Source organism: Nyctibius grandis, chromosome 2 (genome assembly GCF_013368605.1).
Source record: "Nyctibius grandis isolate bNycGra1 chromosome 2, bNycGra1.pri, whole genome shotgun sequence".
Taxonomy (NCBI): domain Eukaryota; kingdom Metazoa; phylum Chordata; class Aves; order Nyctibiiformes; family Nyctibiidae; genus Nyctibius; species Nyctibius grandis.
Window position 1 is genome coordinate 47007012 of NC_090659.1, and position 15920 is coordinate 47022931.

At 42.4% G+C, this 15920-nt stretch overlaps 1 protein-coding gene across 3 annotated transcripts in view; it reads left to right on the plus strand.

The window, feature by feature from the left end:
• The window catches only part of DHRSX (dehydrogenase/reductase X-linked), a 182005-nt gene that overhangs the window by 20460 nt on the left and 145625 nt on the right, over positions 1-15920 (plus strand). Inside the window, exon 1 of one of the 3 annotated variants that reach the window (XM_068424287.1) lies at positions 11833-11925. The exons of the other annotated variants lie outside the window; for them this stretch is intronic. Coding sequence (XP_068280388.1) covers positions 11904-11925 — 22 coding nt within the window. The 5' untranslated portion in view covers positions 11833-11903. Of the gene's footprint in view, positions 1-11832; positions 11926-15920 lie in introns of those variants that run through there. 3 annotated transcript variants of the gene reach the window in all.

Genomic DNA, 15920 nt, shown 5'->3' on the forward strand with positions numbered 1-15920 from the left:
TGCCAGCAAGGAAAAAAATATTTGACAGCTACTATTCCTAAAGCAAATAACCAAAAAAACAGTGATATTTTGCTTCATTTCAGGATATCTTTCAAGAAAAAAGAAAGTGCCATAGTTTTGTAACAAAATTACGATGTTTGCTTTCCTTTCACCATACTTGTGCTCTGCTGGGAGAGGTTTGATGCTTCACAGAAAATTCATTAGGCAAGAAGACTACATCCCCCATCCTACCCAAAACACCTGCTGAGTTGTATAAGGCTGACTAAGAGCGCTTGGCTCTGATATGCTTCTGCTTTTTGTAGTGTGACTGTTTTCTGCCAGAGTATGCTTTCTGAGACATGGATGTTTTGCTGTCTGAGGGAATGTCTAACCATGATTGCTAACATTGCTCAATATTTTAAATTAGCCTGGAGGAAAGAAAAAGGAAAGTTGGACCTAAAAAATGCACTGAACTTGTTTCTGAAAGAGGACCTTGAGGGGAACAGTTAAAACCTTTTATTTTCTTTTTTTCTTGTTGACATATTGGTATCATGGTGATATAAATAAACGCCCTCCGACTCTATGAGGAAACACTCATCTCCTGTAAGCTCTGCGCTGAGTTATCCTCTGTGACGTTAGCTTCACCGGCAAGAGAAAACGGAGTCATGTCAGACGAAAGCAAAGCCCCGTCACCTCCTCACCTCACATCTCACGCTGGAGTTTCTTGCATGGACAAAGCAGGGATTGAAGTTAATGAGCCTTATGAGTGTTCAGTGAATTTGGGATTAAGTTTTAATCTGCTGTGCTGTGGACAAGGGATTGATTGCTACTGCTCGCTGCCCGGGCGCGATGTGCCGCAGCAGGAGCCGGCTGGTGCTCCCTGTTAGTGATTGGTACTGAATCAACTGACAGTAGGGCCTGTAAGCCAAGCGCTTTACAAAGCCAACCCAGAAGATGCTCTCTGCCCTACGCAGGTTATTTTTAAAACAGAAACAGATAGTTCTGTATAATACTATTTTAACAAACATGTCATCCTGTCCTGGCTAAGGAAATAACAGATGAGTTGGTGTCAGACCTTGTTCTTTAAAAAAAAGTTCAGTGGTACCATTGCAAATGGCTTATAAAGGATGTAACAGTCTACGTATTACACAGAATGAAAGCGACTTTCTAAATAAAACATTACTGGCACTACACTTTCTGCAAACCAGGACTGGCACAGTGAAGAGATGAGCTTGTAATTCTTTTACTGAATGTATCCCAATGAACACAGTGCTTGCAGAGCAGTAAGTGCTGGCTTTTTGGCGACTGAGTATAACCTGGATAACTGAAAATGAAACGTTTGTGCTATGAAAAGCTTCTTACAGCAGCTATACAAGGGCTTCTTGGACTTATTTTTCCAAAATAACATATTGTTAATGAATAAAGCCATCCCGTGTGAATATAGATATCATCTAATCTGCCTGTTGGAGTGCTTTCATGCTAATTAATGCCATCACCTATATGCCAGTCTTATTTGTGCATTCATAACTGGAGTCGCTGCATTGCACAGCGTATGATTTTAACATTAAATAGTCTGCTGAAAATTAGTAGGAAAAAGGTCAAGAAATGCAAAACCCATGTTCTCTCAATGATGCTGTACTTCCTAATTATATAGTACAGATATTTAAAGAGCAACTAACTCGAGTCAGAACCAAGTTTCAGGAGCTGCAGGCGCTGCCATCAGTAGTACCTGGTTGGTGCCAGCAGAGTTATTTGTACTTGGTTGTAGGCATGTAACTTTACTCCTCCTGTAGTTTCTCATGGGTTCGTTTTTGCAGTTGAGCTTTTAAGGACATTATGTGTAGTCATCCAGCACTGCAAGGAGGAAAGGGGTATTTGAAGATACAGGGAAGAGTGTGTAAAACAACCAAATAGGTGGGCAATGCCATAGCCTGGATTTCAGCTTGAGCATGGCCGTTAGGGTTATACTACAGTGGCATATGGTCTTGTTTATACGCTAATTTAATGACCTTTATTGGGATTTTTGCTATTAAGTGTAGCATATCTTTTATCCATCTCTTCTACCTCCATTTTTAAAGTGAGTAAAAAAATGTTTTTTTCTCAATATTTACTCATTAAAACCAGTCATAAAATATTCTAGTGAGGCACAGGTGAAAACCGTGATTTTTTTTTCCCAATCTTCTAATCCAATTTTCAAAGTATTCTTTTTCTTCTTTAAAAGAGAAGCATATACATAACATAGGTATACAGAAAATGATTGTAATTCAGCAATGAGGTCCAGTTTATTCAGTTCACGTTCTTCCAAGCTGCTACCCTCTGCTGTAAAGGACAAAGTCATCCTTACAAGTACGGTCTGGCTGACAGCTGGCACGTGGTTTTGCTGAGGGCTGCGGCGACGGGGACCGAGGCCGGGAGCTGCAGGAGCCACCACGGTGGCTCAGCAGGCAGCGTGAGGCCAGCGTGGCCATTCTGCCGGCAGCATCTCTGTGGGCATGATGCTTGCAATTGCATTGGGTTCTGTGTCAAAATGGGTTTGCGGTGTGCTCCTCTGGCTTGGCTGGTGATGGTTTGGAGGGTGAGATGCTGAGCCCTGGTGTGTGCAACAGCAGAAGGACTGGAGAAACGCTGGGCTGGCAAGATGCCTGCACTCCTCAGAGAAACGTCACTGCCGTCACAGGAGTGTAGGTGGTGCGATCCTGGTGAGTTGTTCTGGGTGTCTCTCTTCGTGTTGACATCTCTGCTGTCTGCCTTGGGTTTGACTGTGACTACCGCTGTTTTGCCTGAACTTGTCTTCTCCAGGCTAAACCTGCACGGGGCTGGCTTTGCCTGGGTCCTGCCATGCTGGGCAAAGCACTCCCTTGTAAAGGCACCACATACATTAGCAGGGCAACACTTGCAGAAGAACAGCTTATTCAGTAGATGTTTTCCTGTTTCCCCAGGTGAAGCAGGGAATGCCAGTAACCGTGTCTGGAGCAGAGTGTGGGCTTTTGGTGGTACAGCAGCGCTGGTCACAGGCTGCATCAGGACACAGACACGTTAGCCAGGTGTCCCAGCGCACCTTGGGAGGGAGGTGGTGCTGTGGCCAAAATGAAGGTGGTGTAACCCTCAGTGCTGCTGGATTTTCCGTACGGAAAGTTGCAAAGCTTCAAATAAAATAACATAAAATAAATGCTGATGTGAGGACTCTAGTAGCTGCTGGTACAGCTTGCAGAGACGGGAGGGGCTCGCTTTGCTCTCCCTGCAAGGAGCTGCGCACCTTTTACCTTCTATATCACCATGATTTTTTCTGAGAGAGGTCCTAACTGGTGGCAAAGCTCCGCTGGAGGAACGAGTGTGAGTGGGCTGGCTGTTCAGACAGTGTATTCCGGGGGGCTGATGGAGATGTAAGGCTGGAGTCTGGAATAGCAACTGCATTTTAGGGTCACATCTTTCAAATCACTAAGAAGTCAGTGTGCAGCATAAGGCGTGTGTTTGCAATACAGGCCTTGCATGTTCGTGGAAAAAGCCCCAGAGAGAGAAATATTGGAAACAGCAGAGAGCTGCCAAACAAGCCAGTGCAAGCTCTTAGGCTTTTATTCCTCAAGCTCTTTCCCCCCTCCCCTTGATATGTTTAAATTGCTAAATTCCTTTATGCTTCTCAAAAAAAAAAGCTTCATTCAAATGATTTTAATTATTTAGCATCAAACAGAAATTAAACGTAGGTGTAACTTTTTGCTGTTTAATGCGAGGTGTAATGCGAGTGCTGTAGATAGGTAACTGCCGTACATCAGCTTGGCAAGGTCCGTCCTTTGAGAGGTGGCTCCAGGTATATCAGCTCCACTGGAAGCTGATTATCAGCTTGGCATGATGAAAATGGGACTATAAGACCTGTAATAATAAACGAAGTGTCTTTTTCTCAAAAAAGAAAAAGGAATCGTGCCTTGAAAGAATATTTCACACCAAACGGGCTGTTGCAGGGCCGTGCGATTTGAGCTAGATCCTCTGGTCGGGTGGCACAGAAAGCAGGCGTGAAGCCTGTTTGTGCCAGTGCTGATGCCTGGAAAGTGCTGGTGTTTCTGCCCGGCATCCTTAGAAGGACTGACAGTGCGCTGGGATGTACCGGCCTGTTTGAACTGCTGGTGAGATCAGATAGTTGGGGGGTGAGGCCGTAGCCTGGCCATGCAGAAGGGCCGGTGTGGTCTCTGCAACCTTAATCATAGAATCATAGAATCATTTTGGTTGGAAAGGACCTTTAAGATCATCAAGTCCAACCGTTAGCCTAGCACTGCCAAGTCCACCACTAAACCGTGTCCCTAAGCACCACATCTGCTTCGCCTCTCTTCTTGGAAGCAGGATGGTTAGGAGGTGTCAGTCAACAAAGACACTCGTTTCTGTATGAAATGAGCTTTTCCCTTAAAAATTTGGAAAGCTATTTGTAGGAGTTAATTAGATGTAGGAATAAAAATAGGTCGTTTGTGTCGTACTCCCGGAGCATTATCAACAATGGGACTCGTTTTGCGAGCAGTCGCGTTTCTTGAGAGGAGCGTGTGACACTCTCTAATCGAAATATTAATAGCAGATAATGACACTGTGGAATAATGGCCTCTTATACGGAGACATACTTTGAGAGCTTTTAATCTGTGTGGTAACTGTGCATATTAAAAATCTTTGACAATTTTGATGAAGAGCAATTATGGAGCATGCACAGTAGCTGCTCTTTTAAGTTAGCTAATTCCCTGAGTCCCGTGAATCTGCATTAGATTAATGGCCTATAAAATTTCATTCAAAAATAAGCTTTTCACTGAGAAATAAAAATGTCTAATTTAAAAAATAAAATCTTTCAAAACAATTAGCTGTCTCTATTGCAAAGCAGCTACCTTCCTTGTGAAAACTTCGGTGCATATTTTATGAGGAACAAGAAAGATGAAAATTCAAAAGAAAATGTGTGAGAATGAGATCACTTCAGCATGTGTTAAGAGAGGAGTCTGAGAAGAAATCAGTCTTTTCCTAGAAAAGGACTGTCATGAGAGAATTAGGAAATTATACATAGTACAGTCGAGACCTTTCTGTACTCGGACTTTCATACTCCATTTGAAACCCCTGACCTGCTCCTGTTGTCAAAGAAGAGAAAAATGAATAAAATTCCGTCTTTGGAAAACAAATGTTGTAGCTGTCTTGAAGACAAAACATATGCATGCCCTTTGTACTTTCTCATTCCAAGTTAGAATTGATTTTTAAGTGGTTTTGTGTACACAGAACAGCTCCATGCAGAGGCTCAGGAGGCTTCAGTAAAACTCCCAACTAAAATAAGAGCTGTCTCTAAAAAAAAATTTTAAAACCCCACAAAGCTATCTTCCATCATGAATTTGTGCTTCTGGAGGCCGGGTAGTGTCCCTGGGAGGTGGCATGTGGCAGCGGAGGGCTGAGCAGCTCAGAGCCCTGGGTAGCTGGGGCATCACCCCACGCAGGGCAGCTCTCTCGGGGGCTGCACAGCCCCATGATTGTCTGCCTCCATCGACACTCTCTTGTCCCACGCAAGCGAGGTGAGCCTTGCTCTCCTTGGAGCCACTGCTTTGGGTGCATACGCTGAGGGGCAAATGGGCACCCATATGAGTGATGATCTGCAGGCGGCCTTTGCCACTGGCCAGACTCTTCACCAGGCGCCGACTAGCTGAAGAAATACATGTGAGTAGCCAGGGGCTGGTTTGAAGGATGTGGAAGTAGGGCAGAGAGGGAGAGAAAGGGGTGTTGAGGCTATTTTCCATCTTTTTTAGTAAGCTGGTAGCACCTGAGGGTTATCTCACATTAATGTCGATGCTGTAATGGCTTCTGATCATTAGTCACTTCTGAAGATTTTAATATGGAAATGTGCTTTTTATCATTTTGTACTTTAATTAATTGCAGGTATCTCAGGGTAGCTTGGTTTATGTGCTACACTTCCTGTTAACTAGATTTTTCCCAATAATCTCTAATCACCTTGCACCTCTCTTCTTGATTCTAATTACTGGAGCTTTGTATATGATAATAAACACTTCAGTTCACAAGTGATTGCACAGTTCTCTGAAGTGAAGTACTCCAGAAACTTTCAATTACCTTTAAGTTCTGTATACCAACTTGTGACTTCTGCTTACTTATTTACGTTTGATGGAAATACTGTCACTCTGAAGCCACGGGAAGCAAAGGGGATTGTTTAAGTGGCAGCAGAGCATTTTTTGGCTGCAAGAGGCAGATCTGAATGTGACCTTCAGCTGGTTGCTCTTAAGCTTGATTGGGATATGGAAATTACATTCTCTGTCTCTGGGAAGAGAGGAGATGCAGTTTAAACTACTCTTAATGATCTTGCCAACTTTTTTTTTTTCCTTTTTTCTCCCTCAGAATCTAATATAGTAAGGGAATCAACTTTTCCAATGTATTAGTTGCTCAGCTATATCTCTGCATCTGCGCTCTGAGCAAGAAGTGATGGAATGATTAATTCAATCTTTTAATAGCATGTGGTCAGAATAAGAGGTGCTGGAATTTACAAGCAGTTAAAGTAGAACCTGTAAAGACGCTACTGGGGATTGTGATACAATATCCTGTACTGTCTAGTAATATGATAATACTGTCTTGAAAATTAATAATAAAATATTTGGGCTTTTGAAAACTATAGATGGTAGTGCAAAGTATAAATTGTTGTCTGTTGGCTTTTTAATTCCTGTGGTGACATGCTAAAAAGCAAGTAGCAATCTTTTGCTTCTGGTTTGGATTTCCAGTTTGACCGTAAGTAAGGAGATCACTCTTTGCTTCAGTTTCTGTGTATGAAAGTGCTGATGAATATCTGAGTTTCAGCATTTTCTGAGCTTTCTTCATACTTCAAAGTGAATCTTTCTTCCATGCAAGGTGTGGGGGCTTGCATGCTCAGGTTGATTTCTACATTATTTGGGATTAAATCAAGAGTAGCAACAGGTTTTGTTTTTTCTTTTTTTCCTGTGATCTCTCTGTTGTGAAACAACCAGCCTAGCATTTACAGCCTTCTGAAATGAGGTTTCTGCATTGCAGCCAGTTGTGACATTTACTCAGTTTGTAATGAAGTAACACACACGTCACTCTGCCAATTCTTTTTTTCTTTAGCATTTCAAACTCACTGTCATCACTCTGGCTTTTAGGTCAAAACTGTAACCGAAATGCTACTTTTTCACAGTTAGACATGAAATTTTAAAGCCTTAGGAATTCTGTGCCACATTTCATGCAGATAACTGTTTGTCAAGTTTTTTGAGATAGCTGGGATGTGGTCTTTCCGAGAGAGGACATTTTCTGACATTACTTACATTTCACTTTATTTTCTATTTATGGCATCTTACAAATTGATCACTGGATTTCTGAGCATGGTATGGAGAAATATTACATTTATTGGGGACTTTTGCGGGAGGGAAAAGTTTCTTTAAATGGCAAATGTTTGGTGAAACTGAAACTTTGCACTGTTAGATTGAGAGTTACACTGGGAAGGCTTTTGTGTGCTCGGGGTATGATTGAAAGCAAGGACTTGAAATGGTTTCTCATATCCTGAGGGATGTAAACCATTCTGAGATGGAGCTGCATCTACTTGTTAGCTGTTTGTAAAAGCTTGGAGCCAGGACAGTCTTCGGTTCCTGATACAGAATGAAAAAAAAAAATTCTAATGTCTCTAACTTTTACAGGATGGGAAAATTCATTCTACAGGTACTAGACTATGCAGAGCTATTTCCATTACCCCTATTTAAATCTCCTGGGATGAGCTCCTCTTTTTCATCTCTTATTTCACAACAGGAAAAAAATATAATTACAAGGTGACACGACTTGAAGAGCATTGGGAAGTTTTACATAAAATGGCATTGCCTGAGGTATTGCACAGTTACATTTGCCCAGAGGGAGGGAGTATGGGAGTGAGTATCAGTAAATCTGTTCAAAAGATAACCAGATGCTTTTTCTTGATTTAAAGATACACCTGTATATAACTTCCCTTTCTTTAGCATGACTGGAGTGAAAGAGAAGAAAGCCAAAGAGTAAGATTTAATAGGGAAATATATAAAAGGAATGAAAGATAAGCAGGGCAGAGAATACACAGCAAATGGAAATATGTCCTTTTCTATTCTTGTGATAGTATTTTCCCATGTAAGAAATGATAGGGGTAAATGGATCCTTTAAATATATGCATATGTAGGGAGTGGGTACTTTCTTCTTGGAGCTAGTGTCGAGTTTCTTCTCCTAGCATTTTTAACAAATCCATTAGTCTTTTAAATGCGGGGTGTGTCTGTCCAGTATACCCTAAGGAATTATTGGGATTTCTTCACATCATTGCAATTGTTTTGCCCTTATTTCACAAAACCCCATGTTAGATTTTTGTGAAGTGCCTTTTACAAGTGAAGCCGGGGGGCTGCTCCGGCATCGATCGCCTCGGCTGAGCCGAATCAGCGCTGTGCTCTTCAGCCGCCGCTCCTGTCAGAGCATGGTGGTGTCCCACGCACCTCTCGTGTCTGACTGGACGGCAGCAAAGCAGCCCTCTCCTCTTCCAAGCGAAGGCGGCGTTTCATGGCCTCATCCGAGTCCCTAGTTGGCATCTGTCCCCAAGACGAAATGAGTGCATAGTGGAGCAAAACATGCCATGTGTGGTGTAACGCCAGTGGGTAGTCCGGTGCCAAATACTCTTGCACAAGTTTGTCGATATGTAGTATCAGCCTTTATCTGAAATATACTTGTTCCTTGGAACTAGTGTTTCTCCGGCAAAAGACTGGCTCAAGCCAGGAATAGCAAGGATGTTTAAGATAAGGACTAGCGTGTGGTGGCAGAAGTTGCTCGATGCCTGCTTGGAACTTGCAGAGTTGTAATTTCACTAATATAATTTGTACTTGCAGGTCTAAGGCAGCTTTTCAATCTCTTACTTCTTTCTCTCTCTTGTCCCCCCCGCCTCCCCCCCAACTCCCAGAGACTGAGTGCTCTCCTATTCCTACACATTCAGTTGGGAACTTTACCCCCAGAGCAGATTGTGGGCAAACCTGGATTCCTGATGAATTTTTAGCAGATTTTAATAGTGCACTGTGGTATTTCCCAACTATCTGATTTGTATAATGGTGTGTTCAATCTATCTATTTGGCACTCGTAAAAATTAGATTCAAATCTCTTATCTTTAGATGAGTTTTGGCTAAAGGAACAAAGTACCTGAGAATGGCAAACATGGCCAGAAGTGAGATTTAGGACTCAGGAATTACACCCTCCCTTCTACTTTTGCTTTCTTTTACCTTAGGGCGGCTCCATATTTGTTGGGATCAATTTCCTAATATCTCTCTGTCAAACTCAGCCTGAGCTTGTGTTGTAAAAAACTCAGATACGTGCTTCATCAAACCATTTTTCAATGCAGCCTTGTTTCCCATTGTCTTAGAGGAAGCCAATTCAGAAATGGCAAGAAAACTTCCCAGATTAACCATCCTCTTTAGTTTTCTCCATTCTCAGCCTCTTCCTTCTTGGAGGGGCAACATTCATCTTTTTTTGGTGTGATGAATGAGTCTCAGGCAGAAGGTCTTCATGGGGTTTGTTGGAGGAAGAGGTTCTTCACAGTCAGAGTGAAGACAGCATAAATCAGTGTGGAAAATTGCCATCTATGTTGTTTTTGAAAACTGCAATTATCTTTTTCTCCATGCAGCCCTTCTGCCAAGTCTAGGAGCATCACAAAGTCCAGGATCAGTACTACTGAGGATCCTATTTGACAAATAAACCAAAAGCACTCAGGCTCCAGTCAAAAGATGTGTGAATATACAACTTCCCTTGGCTCTCGTAACCAGGCAGGACTTCTTCTCATGCAAACACTCCAGTCATACGCCCTCGAAAACAGGGCACTGAAAACACATGTGCAAGTGCACAAGAAATATTTTTTGGATGACTTTGGCAATAACCGTAGCTTACCTTTCTACCAGACTGTGGTTACAGTGCCTTGACTTACACCATCTTTCCCCCACCAAACCACAGTGGGTTTACATCCATAAGTAGCAGGAGGCCAAGCTGTCTGTGCAGGTCTCCTTGCTGGACCTTTTTGTAACTTGAGGACAATACCATCATGCAGAGATTTATGATTCAGGTGTATTAAATTGCTTGGAGATGTGTCTCAGCTAAATACTTGGAAGTAGGGGAGGAAGATGAAGAGAGGGGAAAGGGGGTTGAAGGACTCAAAAATGACCTTAACCAAAAAAACTTTTTCCTGTGTCTTTGAGAGTCTAACACTCCCTTCTGCTTCCCCTTCCACACCCTGCCTTCCACACACACACTTCTCCCTTTATCTGCATTTATCCTGTCTTTCCAAGAATCACTAAAAGAAATGCAGATAGGTGTGTCATGCAAATAAAATTTTTAGTGCAGTTTTCCACCCCCTTTCCCATTGTTGCTGGAGAGATCTCTTATCACAGGAATTGGATTTTTGAGTGCCAAAAACTGTTGCTCTGAAAAGCTGCCTTATTTAGGGTATTGTTATTTTTCTTTAGCAAAAAAATATTTCTTTCAGTACTGTAATGCTGGCATCATAACTTTCTTCTTACTACTGCGCCAGTTTATCTTTCATCTTTTCTAATATGTGGATTTCTTTTACTATAGTTAAGTCTTGCTCTGGATACTGGTGCTGCAGTCTTGTGATACCGAACTCTCATAATACTTGTTGCTATCTAGTACCTCCCAAGGCTCCCCAATGTGTTCATGAGATGAAAAGTAAGAGGGAGGAGGAGCTATTCTGCTTATTAATCCTTTGTAGTACAGCTTTCCCATGTGTTAAATGAGATATCTGGGGACGAGTCCTGGAATCGATTTTAGGAACTTGTATCTGTGGCTTCTGTGAAGGGCTTGTCATCTTGCCTGCAAATGTTATCACTTCATCTCTATAAGCAAGCTGTCATGCTTGTCGAAAAGCTAAACAAATGCTATAAACTTACAGCAGGATTAAATTTGGGTTATTTTTTTTTTAGTTGTTTTCGTTGGCAGTTAAAAAAATTTCATTAGTCTGGCACAGCAGATGTTTGCTGCTAACTCTGAAAAGGTATCACTTGTTCCCGTGTTGACAGGGTCGGGAGGGGGATGAGGATACGCATTAGCTCCTTAGCTGGGTGAGCATGCTGCTTTTCTAGTTGGCGTAGCTGCCAACTCTCCTGCTTTTGTGTCATTTGCTGCCTGGCTACACTTTGGCCGTTTGTCAGGGCTCGCTGGATACCTGGTACTGTGGCTTGAGTTATGGCACCAGTTGGGTTTCCAGGTGTCCAGGCAAATTGCTGCTGCTGGTCCAGTGGCTGCCCATGCTGCGTGTGTATGTGCAGGAGCTCTGCCCAGTTGTGGAAATGTCCATTTCACAAGGCGTGGGCTGCACATGTGTTCCTGTGTCAGATATCTCAGCCTGAAATACAGGGGATGGAGCTTTTATGAATTTCCAGCATTGGTAAGTGTGAGTTATTGTTTGTTGGTTCATTGGCACACAGTGTTTTAGGACCCATGTGCGCCTTGTGCAATGGTTAAACAAGAAACTTGGTCTTACGGATGCCAGGGTTTTTGCTGTGGTTTTGTGAGTGGTTATTAACAATCCATCATCTTCCCTATCAGTGGCTCTGTAGGAGGCTTCTTAAATTAGGTCTTCCCCTGGCTGCTGAAATTCTTAACCTATCTGGCTGCTGCTGTTCCATTAATAGCACCTTGGGATACTATGTGTTTGTAGGGTAAGGGACACATTTCCATAGTTTGGTTTCTCCTGCTGTTCTGGTTCTTCAGCACCTTTCCCTTCCCATGAGTATCTCCAGGGCCAGACTGTCTCCAGTACCTCTGTTCCCTCGTGATTCCTGACTTTCGCTTCTTCTGCAGAAGTAAAGTAAGACAAAAGCTAGGAGGCTTGTCACCTGGCTGGGGCAAAATTCCTGTTGTGCTTGGAAACAGATGCTCTCCCTGGGCAAATAAATCATCCTTACATGATGCATCCATCGATTCGAGGTATGTTGGACGTGTTGGTCATGTGCCAGTGGATCTGCATGTGTGCATGGCAGTTGTTTGTGAGCGGAAGGTCTGATGGCTTGCAACTGCTGAAACCAGCAGGATACCTTTTCACAGAAGGACTAGTCAGGCTGGTTGCCACCTACCTGGTTTCCAGCCTTAAAAGCCTTCCATCTTGATTGCATATTGATGTTCTTTAGGAAAGTGATAGGAAGCAGCAGAGGCAGAAAAGATTTTGGTGTGCAAATTTGGAAAGACCATTTGCATTTGAAAGATCATCTGCACAGGCTTAGGACAGGCTTAGGACCCGCAACTTTTCTGTTGACAAAAGCTGGTGTGATACGAGAGAAAAAAAAAAGATTGTCTGGTTTATTTTTCAGGACTTGAATACCTGAAATTGTCTTCTGTTAGGATAGTCTGGGAATGACTTTTTGAGTCTGCACCCTGTTGACTCGTTTTCTGCCAAGACAGAAGTTTACGTAGAAGTTACTGTCAGGCTGAAACAAAAGGCTGTTGCTGAAAGCTGTGTGGATTTCCCAGCCATCCACTGATTGCCTCTCAGAGTAGCAAAGGAATTATTTTTCTTCATCAGCTTTGAAAGGGAGCTTAATGGCTATAATCTCAGCATTGCCACAGTGTAAATTGGGGGAAAAATGTCAGAATATTTTGGGACAGGAAAAATTGCTCAATACTTTGGTGATAGACTGAGCTATATGAATTCTTTAGCCAACTAGAAAAACTCAATTGTACCATGTCCTGTGACATTGGATGAGGACTGACGATTACAATTTGCCCTCTTTTTCTCACTCGCTCAGTGTTGCTATACAGGAACAGCTCCAAACTTGGCTCTTGTTACTCTATCAAACTAAATATTCACTGTGGCTTCTTTTCTTTTTTTTCCTTTTTTATTTTCCATGTGTGGTTCTGCCAGTTACCTTCAGGCATAATATTTGCATGTAAATTATTCAGTTATAGGAGGAAGGAAAAAAATAACTGTTAGGATTTGTCTGCAGGGGTCATTTCAGCACAAATGCCACTGAAGTCCCTGTGCCGAGTTCTTGGTTCAGGAGGTGCAGGCAGGTCCCAGCATGGTGCCTCTCGGGTGGCTGCTCTGACCAGCTCTTCAGATGCCTTCAGCAGTGCTCGTCTTTCTAGCCAGATAAGGACTGGAGACTGGTTCAAACAATCTAAATTCTGCCTTTGGCCTTCAATGTCTTAAAAATGGGGGTTTAATGAAGAGATTAATATAAAGATATTATATTTTCACGTGACTCATAATGTTCCACAATGCAGATTCTGGATTAGGAGGGTAGGAGATGGAACTTTGTAAAAATTTAATGCAATTTGCTTTTAATAAACTTTTAATACTTTTTTCTTCTTTTTTTTTTTTGGCCTCAAACAGGCTGTGTTGTAAAGATTTCAGAATACCAAAACAAGCCAACTCTTAAGGGGAGCTCTTCTGAGGTTTGCATTGTCTGTGTTCACATAGTACATTTCTGCAAAGAAGTGAGTTTAGTGCCTCTGTTTTGATTTGTCTACTTCAATTACCGCCATCCCTACTCCAGAGTTGAGATTTTGCTGGCAGGAATTGGTCATTGATATGGAAGTGGATATCGATATGGGTCTGCAGTCTGTTTTATTTCTCTGTGGTCTTGGCAGTTGCAGAGACATCTTGACAGCCCTCTTTAAGAGTCCCTTGAAAATTACTATTTTTTAAAAATTACAGAATTGCCTTAAATTCTTCATTGTATCAACTGTGTGTGAGGATGTCTCTGTACATGGAAGTTATTTCAGATTAAGGAGAAATATACTTAAAAGCACAATAATTATTTTAAAATAGCTTCCTATCTGGACATGTTTATTACAGAATAAACATGCCTTATTTTTCTGCTTTAACTTAATCCACTTGCAAAGTAGACAGGCTTATTTCTTCCAAATATGCTGGGATGCGGGCAGAACCTGCAGCCTGGGAGAAGCCTCTCTCAGACTTCGGCGTGATAAAGCAGCACTTAGGACTGCAGGCTCGTTTCTTCGAACACAAAGGGAAATTAACAGCTAGTGCTTGGTCAGGGGATTTCATTAGCACCAGGACTGTACGGTTCTCATGTCCCACAGTGAGATCACTGGCATTACGCCTCTGTAATTGAGATCAGTATCTACTTGCTTACCAGGAGCAGAGGCAGAGAGAGAGCTGGGGTGTTTTAAATGAGGTGCAAGAAGTGCCAGAGGGAACGGTGGGAAAGCCTGTGGGTCTCCACTGCCTCCTGTCCCGGAGGCTCCCAGCCTCGGGCCATGCTCAGCTCCACCTCTCACACAAAATAAACCAGTATCTGCTGGAAAACCAGGCTGAGCCCAGGTCTGCTTTGAAAGTTTGTTGTTGGGTTTCATCACAGAAGAGGTGTTTTCACACTGAAAAGGTGAGTGTTTCGCAAACCCTACCCGGCAGTGGAGTTCTAGCGGGAACAGGGCACCAATAAACTGCCTTTCATTGTAGTTGCTGCTGTCTTACCCACACAGCCTGGATTTGATATTGACCACTTTTATTGATGTAAGAACTAGCAGTGTCTCATTTTCATAGAGATTCATTTTACATTAAGGTATCTGTCTTCATGGAAACAGTACGTCTTTTCTGCAGATTAAAATTAATTTAAGATTAATAAAAATCAAATTTAAGAATTAATTGAGGGGGTGGTTTCTTTATACCCTGCCCAGCAAAGATGTGTTTCAGTTTTTCTCTTTGTGTTTCCCATTTTGGATGAAGTGGGCTGATATACACTGAGATGACATGCAGTGTTGTGTCTATTCAAAACCATGCTCTGTGGAAGCTGCAAACTGTACCTGTTGTAAATAAAATGGATACTGGCCATTTATCCATGTGTCTGCAGCCCTCATTTCTCCCTCCCTGGCTGCTTTCTTAGGTCCTTGGAGGTAGCTGCTACAAACAGGCCTGTTTTAAAGCTCTCTGTAATATAGGATCTCACTGAATGCATCTCTGCAGTGGAGTCTGTGTGTCTGTCATGCTCTTCATTGCAGGTTGGTAACGTACTTGACTTGAGTAGCCGTTGGGACCAAAAATTGTCCTTTTCTTTGCAGCCTTCATGGACAGGAAAAGACCACACATTTTCTTTCATTGTCCTTTGCTTAGCACCATTTTGTCACAGTGATGCCTGCTATCACTTTGCTCTTCTGACTTCCCATTTTTCCTTCACGTTGTTGCCCCTTCCCCAGCCCTGACTTCCTTTTCTCCTTTTCTTTAATTCATTTTCTTCCAAGTGAATTAATTTTGCACTAAAATGTCACTTCTTATCCAATAAGTAAATTTAGTGGTGCAGTAATGGAAAGGAGTGACAGCACCTGTATGCAGCATGCGAAATCCAAATGTCAGGTTGGAAATGTGGTGAGAGGGGAGGACTCAAGAGGAGGCATGGGGAGGCAGAAGAGGAGGAGAAGGTACTCAGGCCCAAAGGAAAGCAATTTCTCTTAAGGAAATTCCTTTTTTTTTTGCAGTTGGAGTATGTTTTTTCAGCTATAGTGAAATAAACAAAACCAGAAATTACTTTATTTTCCTTTTTTCTAAATTACTTTATTTTCCTTTTTTGTCTGGTTTCTGTACCCAAAGACACAGGTGAAACAGGATGAAAGATAAACAGGGAGGGAGAGCTCTGGGGAGGAAGCAAATCTCGCATTTTTGCAACTTGCTCTGTCACGTGTCAGCAGAATTTTCAATGCAGTTTGTGATCGGATTAACTAAACTTTAACAGAAAATTACTTAGTGGACTTCAGCTCATGTTTTTGCCTTCTAGATGGTGTTTTCTTTAAAAGTACATATGCTGTTGCCACACGCAAAATTCATGTATCTATTGTGGCCAGAAATGGCCTTTCCTGCTTTAACACCAAGGCAATGCCAGTGCTGCCTGTATGGATTTAAAGCTGTTTGACCCCTCAGGAGAGGCCTCAGAGTGGCTCTTGCAGCATGGACTCGACTGAACGAAGAG